Source organism: Stenella coeruleoalba, assembly GCF_951394435.1.
Source record: "Stenella coeruleoalba genome assembly, chromosome: 17".
Lineage (NCBI taxonomy): Eukaryota > Metazoa > Chordata > Mammalia > Artiodactyla > Delphinidae > Stenella > Stenella coeruleoalba.
Genome location: NC_137163.1, coordinates 40,782,384 through 40,796,703, shown reverse-complemented (window position 1 = coordinate 40,796,703; position 14,320 = coordinate 40,782,384). Strand labels below are relative to the sequence as shown.

Here is a 14,320-nt window from a genome sequence, read left to right as displayed (position 1 = left end):
CGTCCGGAGCCTATGCTCCGCAACAGGAGAGGCCACAACAGTGAGAGGCCCGCGTACCGCAAAAAAAAAAAAAAAAAATCAAAACAATATTCATGACTCAAGTATTATGCCAGCTTCCTTTCTCCTTTAATAGTCATGTGTCTATCAAAACATATTAAAATAAATAAGCTTATTTGACCCCAACCAAGATCTTTATTAAAAGAAATTTTACCTTGACGTTATAAAGGTCTCATGCTTGTGCTTCCCAAGTTTGAACCCTTTAGTAGTCTTGGTTCTTCCTGGAGATGATGGTTCCGACAAAAACGAGCGCTCTAATTCCGAGTGCAAGTCAAAGTCACTACAACATTTTTCAGAGAGCTCAATCAAGTCAACCTTTACCTGCAGTCATAAAAATGAAACAAAACCACAGATATATCTTAAATGTAACTATTAATGTGACATTACATTTTAAATGTACTATTAACATAACATTTGATTACAGGAATTCTTATCTCCTATAAACTATATTTGAGTCTCATAATAAATCAATGATAGGTCCTTCATCGTTTCAAAACCCAACACCATTGGTAGTTTCAAAAAAAAATACCTTAGGAATTCAGCTGCTTTCATTTGGGGGTGGGGTAGGTAGCATTCCTACTCACAGAAGGGCTATTAGTCTGGGAAACCTCTGCTGTCTGACAAGGATCTCAGTATTTCTCTATATAAAGTAACAATGGAGTATCTCCAGAACTTTTCCAAAATAATCTGAAAATAACATACTCCACAAGCCTTGTATAGTCACTACATATTATAAAAGGATTCTGTGCCACAGATCTCCTAGTTCTATGAATTTAATGAGGTTCCAACCTAAGTCAACTTTCAGAAGAATGAAAATTATGTTTAAGTTTTATTCAAATTAATCAAACCTAAAAGACCAAAAATTTCCCTAAACCCCATAAGGTCATAACCATCATCTCAAGACAGCTGTGATTCAACATAGTTAGAACAAATATTTTCAACCTGTGATGCCAAATATGGTAACCACTAATTACAAGTGCCTACTTAAATTTAAATTAATTAAATCAAAATAAAATTCAATTCCTTAGTCGTATTAGCAACATTTCATTGCTCAAAAGTCACATGGGGCTAGTGGCTAACTGGACAGGGCAGATTATAGAACATTTCTCTCACTACAGTTCTAAAGAATCACTGAACAACTTACACTAAAGAAAAAAAATTGTTTTAATGCAATTTTAATTCAATTGCATGTGGTATCTTAAAGAAGGAAAAGGAGTTCTCAATACACCAAATACACCTTAAATATGAAGCAAATCATTCTTTTAGTTTTATTGTCCATAATGAATACTAGCATTTTTTGGACCAGGGAATATCCAAATATATTTCTTTCTTTGAGTATCCACTCTTCTTCTGGAGTACCCTTCCTCTTGATTTACAAATAAATCTGATGTTATCGAAAAAATATATATATTTTTTAAATCAAGAAAAAACAATATATGGTACAATAAGATGTGACTGAAATCGTCCTCCCTATGAGAATCATTAAACAGACTGCATTAAAATCTTTAACTATACTTTTACCTATTCAGTATTACGTTAAAGAATGTCAATTTGGATTCATACTGTATTATTTTAACAAATATATTTTTTACATTTCCCCAAATTAAGAGCAGATACCACAAGAGAGCAGATTCCTCCCTTTAAACCCAAATATAGGAATTAATTATAATTTTGTGGGATACTATTCTATACCCTACAAATATAAGAAACCAAAGTACTTCAGAGTACATACGCAAAAATGTGATTTTCCACTCATTCTCAAATATACAGATCACTAACTAGAAAGAGGCAAAACAGGTAGCATATAAAAACGAAGAGTCCTGGACACCATTAAGTGGGCAACTGACATAAAAATAATGCAGGACTAGTCCCAAGACAGACTTTTAACAGCCATATAATATATAATCTATTTTAGTCCTAACAATATGCAAAGAAACAAAAACATCAACAGAATTTTTTTCTAAATATTTAGTAATAAAATTACTTATACCAAATCCAGATCTGTATCAATCTCTTCAGCCTGAAATGGAGTGAACCACATAGATTTCAACTGATCATCCATGACATCAGCTAGCACATATGCAGTTCTAGAATACAGAAAGTATTTGTTAAAAAGCAGAATTCCAAAACTAAATATTTTAGCTTAACTTCTAAGTCAAACATGTGAACAGCACAATTAAAAATATTACCCTCTAAAAGTATTAATAAGATTTGTACTTAAAAAGACTCCTTCAAGAAGCTATTTAAGAATTAAGTATTCTTAAAAACCAGTAACTTGGAAATTAATCCTGTTATGACAAATTTTGATCTTTCAATAAAATAAAACAAAAAGCCAAGTTTATAACACTGTACCAATGTGTAATTTTTCCAAATTTAGAGAATAATTTCATCATATTAAATATTCATTATGCTCTAAAAGGACAGTGCTCCAAAGATCAAGAGGCATATCCTCTAGATCAGGGATCAGTAAACTATGACCCCCATTCTGCCAGCCTGTTTTTGTACAGCCTGCAAGCTAGGAATGGTTTGCACATTTTTAAAGCTTTTTTAAAATAAACAAAAGACAAGCAAAAAGCTACAGAAGTATATGCAACAGAGACTGAATGTGGCCTGCAAAGTCTAGATTTTTTATTATCTAGCCCTTAGAAAAAAATAAGTTGCTGGCCCTCTCTAGATCCCAGCCATTAAATATACAATATCTATTCAACCACAAAACATTGCTTGTTTTACCTATTGTTAAACAGATTCTGGAGAGATTCTGGAGCTGAAAGTACTGGTTCTACATCCTGGTCACCAAGAGGTAAAGGATCACCCGATGACTCCAGCATCTGCTTAAGTCCAACAACATTGTCCAACAAAGAATCCAGATTGTCATCATCTTTTGAATGCTCCTAGATACAAACAAAAGCAGAATAAGAAGGTGCAGGTAAAACCTGAACATTTATGCCCATCATCTACTGACTCTTTAGTAGAAAAGGTGGTGTTATTTCACTACTAAGAAATTTGGAACACCATCAAGAAATTATCAACTTAACATTAAATATATTAAAATAAAACAAACACCAAAAATGATCGTTGTTACTTCTAAAGAGTGGTAGCAGGGGGCACCCTGCATTCAAACAATAGATAATTCAAAAAGTACTGCCTTCATGTACTCCTTAAAATTCGTAATAGTATGGGGACTTCCCTGGTGGCACAGTGGTTAAGAATCCGCCTGCCAATGCAAGGAACACGGATTCAATCCCTGGTCTGGGAAGATCCCACATGCCGTGGAGCAACTAAGCCCACGCGCCACAACTACTGAGCCCATGCGCCGCAACTACTGAAGCCCGCATGCCTAGAGCCCGTGCTCCGCAACAAGAGAAACCATCACAATGAGAAGCCCGCGCACCACAACGGAGAGTAGCCCCCACTCGCCGCAACTAGAGAAAGCCCGCGCACAGCAACAAAGACCCAATGCAGCCAAAAATAAAACATAACAAAATTTTTTTAAAAATTCATAATAGTATGGAAGACTTCACTCCAAATTATTAATTCAGAGTATAAATACCCGACTGAGAGTTCACTGTTTTAAAAAGTCACTAAGAAAACTTGTACAAGTCAAACTGAGAAGAAAATATGTCTTGGGAATGAGCTCTTCTTATTTTGTTTTGTTTTGTTTTTTTACCAAAACAAGCTTCTCTAGTTCAAGGAACAAATTTTCTGGACTTTCTTCTTTGCTTTGTAGAAGCTGTTTTAACTCTGCAGCATTAATACTCATCGTCCGTGATGGATGAGCTCCCTCTACTTCCATGAGACCACTATCATCTCCACAACATCCCTGTAAATGTCACACACAAGTTAAATTTGAGAGCAGAGAAATTTGCAAAAAATGCTTCCAAACTTACTCAGATATTTAAGACTGCTGCAATCTCCCCCTCAATGTTTTTGTTTTTACATCAGTATGAATGGCTAGTTTTAAGAATTAGTCAGCTCAAAGCTGAAACAAGTTTTCTTTGAGTTAAGACTCACAAAATAAATAGGTAAACACTTGTATTCAAATTACTGGCACCAAGATTTCTCAACAAAAATATCCAATGACAAATACACAGGCACTTGCAGGAAACGTAATACATTAATTGATACTCAAGTTAATAAAATGCCTGCTATAACAGAGAACTAATGAAAGCTGAATTTGTTTTTCTGGAGATAAGGCAAACAACTAAAGAAAACAGTAACTATCATATTTAAGACTATGTGCGGTCATACAGAAAGTTAACATTTTCTGCTTTAAAAAGTATGCCACATAGGGCTTCCCTGGTGGCGCAGTGGTTGAGAGTCCGCCTGCCGACGCAGGGGACATGGGTTCGTGCCCCGGTCCGGGAGGATCCCACATGCCGTGGAGCGGCTGGGCCCGTGAGCCATGGCCGCTGAGCCTGCGCGTCCGGAGCCTGTGCTCTGCGATGGAAGAGGCCACAACAGTGAGAGGCCCGCGTACCGCAAAAAAAAGTATGCCACATAATAAAATGAATATGGGAATGGTGAAAAAAATTCACTAGGCAAAACAAATCTCAGTTCATGACAATAAATCCATCCATATTGTCACATATGAAAGAACACTTAAGTAGTTTCAAATCTTCAGAACATGGCCCTGTTTTAAATGGTTCAACATGAATATTGGTCCTACCAATCCAAATGTAAGAGTCAGTATTTTTAAATTAACAGTAACAATTAAAATTTGTTTGTAGCTCCTACCATTTGTCCTATAACTGGACACATTTCGGTGAAAACTAAATGAAAATTATTCTTCACAGATTCCCACTCAAACTGATACTGTGCTTGAAGCACACTTGTTCCTTTCAGAAAACACTAGACTGAGGAAGTCATTTACATTGTACTATGGAAGAGAACATACAGTTTTAATAAGAAATTAATAAACCATTATGTCTACAAGGGTTTTAACTGCTCTGTTTGGAGGTAGCAATGAAGACTAGGTTGACGATGGTCTAGTTCATGTTTTATTTTTTAAAAATTAAACTAAATGAGTTAAAAGCAATTAAAATGCACTAACAGACTGTGAACAGTTATCTTTAAAGGAACTGTCCCCTACATGTTGTTAAAATGTATGAATTACAGACTAAATTTATTTTATAGAAATAAGTATATTAACCAGAATACAAATTATCAAGGCATCTATCTGACTTCTTTCCTCACTCTTAGTTTTTCATACCACTTTAACCAGAGGTGGGAAGTTCAGTATAGCTGAATCAGAAAGTATTATAATGATTATTATTTTTAAACGTCAGGGAAAACAGAAGAAAATGAGTTTTTTAAAAGAGAGGGGAAAAACTATGAACTAATTAAAATATTTGGAATGATGTAAAATTTTCACCTCTACTATCTTGCTTTTTCATTATTATAAACAGAAACAGTTTTAAACAACATAAAATGCATTTTAAATTCTATTCTACCTACTTGTTATTAAAAGTAGTCTTAGAAAATCTAAGGTCAAATTTATCACAATTTGATGTTTTCTATATATACATTACTGTGAGAAGTAATAAAAGAATTTTTAAGGAGATTTTTTAAGCTACACAGTTATTTCAGAAAAATGAAAATTCTATCAAATTTGTGATACCATTTCAAATCTCCTTAATCATTTGTCAAACACTTCAACTATTAAATTATACAAGACACTGTACAATTACACTGGGAAAAAGCTAGTAAGACATGGTCTCTGACCTAAGTGACCTAACAGTCAGATAGTGGAGTAGGAAATGGTAAATAGGCATATAAATGATCTATAAAAAGAAATCATTCAATAACATGCTGTGAAGTGTACAGAAAGAAAAGTAATATCAAAAGGCTTCACAAATTGGGATGCATTAAAATAGGCACTAAAAATAGGCACTATAAATAGGCATAGTTTGACCAGGGCGGGGTGGGGGGGTGGGAGAGGGAGAGGGAGAGGGAGAGGGAGAGGGAGAGGGAGAGGGAGAGGGAGAGGGAGAGGGAGAGGGCAACAAACTAAGAGAAGCATGGCCAAGGAGATACATATAGTAGATGAGACTTATGGATGATGGCTCCCAGCAAGGGAGAAGAAGTGTTTGCAAAGGTAACTTTTTGGCCATACAGTGAATAGTCTTGAATGTCATGCTAAAAAGTTTGGAATTTATTCTACAGATATGAAAAGGTATTGTAGGGTAGAGTGATATGATCCGATGTCTGCTTTAGGAAGTTATGAACTCACACAAAACTATTTAGAATGTACCAAAGAAGTAAATGGAAGGAAACTGGAAAGAAGGCTGATACAGTACTCTGCAAGAAAATATCAATAAACAGCTAAGAGTTATACAAAAACTGAATATAAATTCTGGAGTGGAAAAGTACAATGAGTGAAACAACAAATTCACTAGAGGGACTTCCCTGGCAGTTCAGTGGTTAAGACTTCGCCTTCCAATGCAGGGGTTGTGGGTTCGATCCCTAGTTAGGGAGCTAAGATCCCACATGCCTCTCAGCCAAACAACCAAAACATAAAACAGAAGCATTATTGTAACAAATTCAATAAAGACTTGAAAAATGGTCCATATCAAAAAAAAATCTTTTAAAAGAAATATTTATTTATTTGGCTGTGTCGAGATCTTTAGCCCGCGGCATGCAAACTCTTAGTTGCAGCATGTGGAATCTAGTTCCCTAACTAGGTATCAGACTCTCGCCCCCTGCATTGGGAGCACAGGGTCTTAGCCACTGGACCACCAGGGAAGTGCCCTTCCCCAAAAAAATCTTTAAAAAAAAAAAAATCCACTAGAGGGGCTCAACAGCAGATTTGAGCTGGCAAAAAAAAAGAATCAGTGAACTTGAAGAGGGTCAACTAAGATTATCCATTTTAACGAACAGAAAGAAAAAAGAATGAAGAACAAGCATAGCCTCAGAGACTTGTGAGGTACCATCAAGAACACCAACACACACATAATAAAGAGTCTCAGAAGAAGAAAGAAAGAGTCAGGAAAAAATATTTAAAGAAATAATGACTGAAAACTATCCAAATATGATGAAAACATTACACTTTGAAGAGGATCAACAACCTCCAAGTAGAATGAACTCAAAGAGATCCACTCTTAGACACATCATGATCAAACTGTCAAAAGCCAAAAAAAAAAGAGAGAATCTTGAAAGCAGTAAGAGAGAGGTGACTCAACTAATAAAATATTAACAACTGATTTACTGTCAGAAACTACAGAAGGCAGAATGCAGTAGGAAAACATATTCAAAGTGCTGAAAGAAAAACACTATCAACAAAGAATTCTATAACTTACAAAACTATCCTTCAAAAATGAGGGAGAAAGACACTCTCAATTCTTTTTTTTAAGTGAGAGAGAATCTGTCACTAGCAAACCTACTCTACAAAAACTACTAAAAGGAGTCCTGCTGGGTGACATGAAAGGATATTAGACAGTAACCTGAACCCACATGAAGAAACAGTATGTCAGTAAAGGTTAGGTAAAAGGCAGTATAAACATATTTTTGTTTGTAACTCTTTTCTTCTCCTATCTGAATTAAAAAACAGAATAAAGCAATAATAATAAAACTGTGAAGATGGACTCACAATGTATAAAAATGTAATTAGTATGATAACAGCACAGGAACAAAGCTATATTGTAGCAGTTTTTGTATACTACTGAAATTATGTTGGGATTAATCAGAAAGAGACTATTAAATTAAGGTGTTAAATGTAGTATCCAGGGCAACCACTAAGAAAATAACTTCTTTAAAAAAGGTAAAAGAGAGAAAAAGGAAATTAAAACAGCACAGCAGAAAGCATCTGTTTAAAGCAAAAAAAAAAAAAAAAAAAAAAAGGAGATAAAGAAAAACAAAAAGATATGTAGGAAGTAAAGAGCAAAACAGCAGACATAAATCCTCCCTGTCAATAATTAAACATTAATGGTTTGAATATACCAATCAAAAGGGAAAAATTGGCAGAATGTAAAAAACAAAACAAAACCTGATCCAACTATGCTGTCTATAAGAGACACACTTTAGATTATAAAATACAAACAGGCTCTACGTAAAAGGGTAGGAAAAAATATACTATACAAACAATAACCAAAATAAAGCTAGAGTGGCTATACCAATAATACAAAATAAAAGTTTAGACAAAAGCTATTACTAGAGACAAAGAAGGACATTTTATAACAACAAAAGGGTTGATCCATCAGGAAGATGTAACAATTATGAACATATATGCACCTGACAGTAGAGCCCGGAGATGCATGAAACAAAAACTGACAGAAGTAAAAGGAGAAAGAGACAATTCAACAATAGTTGGAGACTTCAGCATCCCACTTTCAGCAGTGGATAGAACAACTAGACAGAAAATCAACAAGGAAGCAGAAGGCTTAAACAACTATAAACCAACACTCGTAACAGACCTGTATAGAACATCCCTCCAAATGGCAGCAGAAGACACCTTCCTCTCAACTGCACATGAAACATTCTCCAGGATAGAAAATACCCCTAGGCTGTAAAAGTAGCCTCAATAAATTTAAATGGATTGAAATCATACAAAGTATGGTCTTTGGCCACAATGGAATAAAACTAGAAGTCAGTTACAGAAGGAAATTTGGGAAATTCACAATTATGTGGAAATTAAACACACTCCTAAATAACCAAGGGGCCAAAAAAGAAAAATTAGAAAATATTTGGATATGAACAAAACCAAAAACATGACATACCAAAGGCAGTGCACAGAGGGAAATTTATAGCTGTAAATACTTATATTAATAATGAAGAAAGATCTCAAATCAATAACCTAACCTTCCAAGTTAAGAAACTAGCAAAAGAAAAGTAAATTATCCCCAAAGCAAGTAAAAGGAAGGAAACAATAAAGATTAAAGCAGAAATAAATAAAATAGAGACTAGAAAACAGAAGAAAATCAAAGAAACCAAAATGTGGTTATTTAGAAAGATCAACAAAAGTGACAAACCTTCAGCTAGACTAACAAAAGGGGAGAAAAAAGGAGAGAAGACTTAAATTATTAAAATCAAGAATGAAAAAAGCGCCATCATTAACAACCTTACAGACATAAAAAAAGTTTATAAGGAAATATAAACATTTGTGTGGCATCAAGTTAGTAATGTAGTTGAATGAAGAGAAACAAATTCTTAAAAAGACACAAACCACTGAAACTGACTCAAGAAGATACAGAAAATCTGAACAGATGTATAAGTAAAACTATTTAATTAGTATCAAAAACGCTTCCAACAAGGAAAAGCTCAGGTGGCTTTATTGACGAATTCTACCAAATGTTTAAAGAATTAACAACAATCCTTCACAAACTTCCAAAAAATGAAAGAGGAGAGAATACGTCCTAGCTCACTCTATGAGGCCAAAGATATCACAAGAAAGCTACATACCAATATCCCTATTGACTATAGACCCCAAATTCCTCAATAAAGTAAAGCAAACTGAATCTAGCAACATATCAAAAAGATAGTACACAACGAACAAGTGGTATTTATTCCAGCAATACAAGGTCAGTTCAGCATGTAAAAAGCAATCAATGTAAAATATAATACAGAGAAAGACAACATGATCATTTATTTCAATAGACACATAGAAAGTATTTAACAATATCCAACACCCTTTTTCATGATAAAAACACTCAGTGAACTAGGAATAGAAGGGAATTTCTTTGACCTGATTAAGGATATCTATGAGTAACCATAGCTAACATTGTATTTAATGGTGAAAGACTGAAAGCCTTCCCCCTAAGATTAGGAACAAGACAAAGATGTCAACTCTTGCTACTTTTATTCAACATGCAATGGAGGTTCTTGAGAGGACAATAAAGCAAGAAAAAGAAATAAAAGGTATCCAAATTGGAAAGGATACCCTCGTATTTAGAAAAGTCTAAGGAAACCACTAAAAACACTTTCAGAACTAATAAACAAGTTCAACAAGGTTTCAGGACACAATATCAATATATGGAAACCAACTGCATTTCTAAACACTAGCAAAGAACATTCAGAAATGAAATTAAGGAACAATTCCATTTACAACAGCATTTTTTAAATTCCCAATTTAATTAGAGGCATAAACTTAACAAAAGAGGTACAAGACTTACACATTGAAAATTACGAAACATCATAGAAATATAGACAACCTAAATAAATGGAAAGCCATGCCATGTCCATGAATATGAAAACTTAATAGTACTAAGACAGTTATATTTCCAAAATTGACCTACAGATTCAATACAATCCCTATCAAAATCCCAGCAGTCTCTTTGCAGAAATTGACATAGAGACAGAAAAGGAGATTAGTGGTTGCCAGGAGCTAGGGGAAAGAAGTAATGGAGAGTTTCTGTTAATGGGCACACAGAGCTTCTCTGTGGAGTTATGAAAACATTCTGAAATTAGATAGTGGTGATGGTTGCACAATTCTATGAGTATACTAAACCCCACCAAATTGTTTAAAAGGGTGAATTTTATGGGATGTTATGAAAATGTTATGCAAAAAGGAGCAAAAAGGAGAAACCAAGGTAATAGCAGTGAAATACAAAATAAGGAATGAAGTATGAAAGGTTTTGTGAATGAAACTGACAAGAATGAGCAGCTGCTGAAGATGGTGAACAAAAGGGGAAAGTTAGCCAGTATTCATGGTTTCTAACTTGATGGTCAGGAAAGATCAATGGTATAAAAGCAGGGCACAGAAAAGATGAACCAAGTGTATGGGGAAAGATAACAAATTTGATTTTTGATATTCAGAGATTCTATCCACCAGAACGCAAGGGTAGACGGGAGAGGGAAACACAGAAGATGGAAAAGGAATCGGGCAGGTTATTAAAAGGGGTAAGATGTACCTCATAGATAGAAATGAAGTGATACAGGGGTATATTTTCCTCTGACTAAGGAAGAATACAACAGAGTAGAAAGAACAGGGAAAGAATCTAAGGGAGAGGGAAAGAATTTAGAAATTAAACAGGGTGGTACTGACCTCAATGAAGGAAGAAAAGCAAATTTATTGATGAGGGATGAATAAAAGCATTAATCAGCAGTCCTGAGAGCCCAGAAGAACCTGGACAGCATGAATGAACACTGGTTAGTCGTTTCTGATTAGAAACTGTTTAACTGATGACACGTTTAAGGAAACTGTCCTGCAACAGGCATGGGTCACGCTCTCACTTGCTCTCCTTCTGCCACCATCTTGGTTCCACGTTCCCCGCACAAAATGCCTGGTGAAGCCACAGAAACCGTCCCTGCTACAGAGCAGGAGTTGCCACAGTCCCAGGGTGAGACAGGGTCTCGAACAGAATCTGATAGTGATGAATCAGTACCAGAGCTTGAGGAACAGGATTCTACACAGGCAACCACACAACAAGCCCAGCTGGCAGCAGCAGCTGAAATCAATGAAGAACCAGTCAGTAAAGCAAAACAGAGTCAGAGTGAAAAGAAGGCACAGAAGGATATGTCCAAACTGGATCTTCGACAGGTTACAGGGGTTACTAGAGTCACTATCCGGAAATCTAAGAATGTCCTTTTTGTCATCACAAAACCAGAAGTATACAAGAGCCTAGCTTCAGATACCTACATAGTTTTGGGGGAAGCCAAGATCAAGGATTTATCTCAGCAAGCACAGTTAGCAGCTGCTGAGAAATTCAAAGTTCAAGGTGAAGCTGTCTCAAACATTCAAGAAAACACACAGACTCCAACTGTACAAGAGGAGGAGAGTGAAGAGGAAGAGACTGATGAAACAGGTGCGGAAGTTAAGGACACAGAATTGGTCATGTCACAAGCAAATGTGTCAAGAGCAAAGGCAGTCTGAGCCCTGAAGAACAACAGTAATATTGTAAATGCTATTACGAAATTAACAATGTAACCATCTGAAAAGAGGGCCTTTTTTGGTGTTTCAAAAGAGTAACTGCAGCTGGGTTAGAAATCTGTACTGTTTTTATCATTAATAAAGTTATGGCTTCTTGTTGGATGAAAAAAAGAAAAAAAATCTGTCAAACTGATATTAACATGTCACTTAGCATCTGGTAAGACTAATAAGTGGTCTTCCATCAAGTAAGACACTAAAATCTCTTTAGAGTATGTAGCTACAGTCCTACTGTTAAATATACCAATCTTTCAGAATCAAAGCATCTGGTAAGTTTAATCACTTTAATAAACTACATATGACACAGAACAAATAATAATTTGCCAATAAAACTGGCACAACAATAACTACAAACACAACAGGCAGCCAAGAAGGGCTTACTGGAGGAAATATTCTCAGTATAAACTGTATGCCTAAGAGAAATATACTAAACAGTAAATTTAATTTTTTCTTATGAAATCATCACATACATTTATTTTGTTAATACTGTACTATACAGGTCCTCGATAACTCTTTCTAAACAGATATCTTAAATATGAGCTGCATTTCTTAAATCAATGTTGACAGAATATCAAACCCATAGGATGTTAACAGCCATACACATACACATACACATACACACACACACAGACGCACAAGTATTCTGCAGGCAATACATTTGGACAAAACTGGATTAAATTGCAGTAAAGCAAGTTTCTATTCATCCAGGGCCTTTTAGAGCTTTTAATATACTAATGTGCAGTTGAGCTCCATCTGGGAGACATTCCCAAACTTATTTGACACTTTTTAAAGGCAGGCCTATTAGTGGCTTCTAGAATTGTGTCCACAATATATACCACAATTTTGATAAATACTAATGAGAGAAATTTTTAATTAGATTTTAACAATAAGATTTTAAAGCTAGGGAAATAATCTTTAATTGTATCTATGATGGATCCAAAATATTCCAGTATAATAAGCTTTACATTCACCCCAAAAATCACAACATCCAAAACAGAGCCAGTAAATGTACAATTAAGTGACACTAAGTAAATATTTGATTAAGAGACTGATAAAATTTGACTATTCTGACTGACTCTACCAAGGTAACTCAATGTAAAGAATGAGGTAAAAAAATAAATGCACTATAGGTAGTATTTTTCTCTCTTTTAAGAAAATGTAAATCATAGAGTATTCACAAATTAATAATGATGCCTAATAAATTAGAGTTCAATAAATTCTACTCTTAAATGTCTACTTTTTTGATAAATCAAAACCCCGTACTTATAGTGGGGTGAGGACACAGAAAAAAACAGTACTGTTAGTTCCAAGTTCCAAAAACCGTTATTCCAAGATATTTTTGAACCCAAGCGATTTTTTTAACATATGTAAAAGTTTATAAGTATAAGAAATACCAAATACATATATATACTTACCATTGTATCAGAATTAAGAATCTGTCTCATAAATTCCAAAAATGAAGATGCAAGTTCACCCGTGTCTTTACTAAATGTGCTGACCACTCGTTTCAGTAAACTATGCAGAGCATTACTGTTTTTCCTTAAAGAACTGTAAATAAAGAAAATAGGCAATTTCTTAAAATTTGAGCATATAAATCTAGTATAAGAAATGAACTATCTCAGGACTTCCCTGGTGGTGCAATGGTTAAGAATCCACCTGCCAGTGCAGGGAATGCGGGTTTGAGCCCTGGTCTGGGAAGATCCCACATGCCGTCGAGCAGCTGAGCCCGTGTGCCACAACTACTGAGTCTGCACTCTAGAGTCCGTGACCCACAACTACTGAGCCCGTGTGCCACAACTTCTGAAGCCCACACACCTAGGGCCCATGCTCTGCAACAAGAGAAGCCACCACAATGAGAAGCTCGTGCACTGCAACAAAGAGTAGCCACCACTTGCCGCAACTAGAGAAAGTCCGCGCACAGCAACAAAGACCCAACGCAGCCAAAAATAAACAATAAATAAATTAATTAATTTTAAAAAATGAACTATATCAGTTCAGACAGCCTAAAATTTAGTAAAATTAAAATTTTACATTTCAAAAAATGTAAAAAAGTACTTTGGTGTTACCTGTCACACAAACTATTTAACAAAGCATTTTTTATAGTTGATATCTCCTTTTAAGGATAAACTTCAAAAACACTGAAAGAAAAAATTTCCCCCAATAATAACGCTATAAAACTCAGCAAAATAAACTTGCAGGTTCCCTTTTTTACACTTTTTATAACCTGAGGATTTCTCTAACGTGAGGTTATAGCTGTCTCAAAAGCCTGACCAGAAAGCCTAACTTATGTAACTACAAAGAATGATTAACTTTATGACATTGTAATCTGACAGAAAGAAATTAAGAGTACAGAGTAGGCATCAGCAAACTTTTTATGTAAAGAGCCTGATGATAAATATTCTAGGC

The 14,320-nt window shown here is 35.0% G+C and overlaps 2 protein-coding genes across 3 annotated transcripts in view; one reads left to right on the top strand and one right to left on the bottom strand.

Moving 5' to 3' along the window:
- Positions 1-14,320, bottom strand: part of VIRMA (vir like m6A methyltransferase associated) — a 63,506-nt gene that overhangs the window by 5,196 nt on the left and 43,990 nt on the right. Inside the window, exons 17-21 of one of the 2 annotated variants that reach the window (XM_079901753.1) lie at positions 13,330-13,462; positions 3,725-3,877; positions 2,788-2,948; positions 2,048-2,144; positions 212-378 (exon numbers count right to left, since the gene is read on the bottom strand). In XM_079901753.1, the coding sequence (XP_079757879.1) occupies positions 212-378; positions 2,048-2,144; positions 2,788-2,948; positions 3,725-3,877; positions 13,330-13,462 (711 nt within the window). The remainder of the gene's footprint in view (positions 1-211; positions 379-2,047; positions 2,145-2,787; positions 2,949-3,724; positions 3,878-13,329; positions 13,463-14,320) is intronic. The other variant, XM_079901752.1, reaches the window with a different exon arrangement.
- LOC307175999 (nascent polypeptide-associated complex subunit alpha-like) lies at positions 9,098-13,323 on the top strand. The gene has a single exon (XM_079901754.1). It carries the CDS (start codon positions 11,204-11,206, stop codon positions 11,858-11,860), a length of 657 nt encoding a protein of 218 aa, XP_079757880.1. The 5' UTR covers positions 9,098-11,203; the 3' UTR covers positions 11,861-13,323.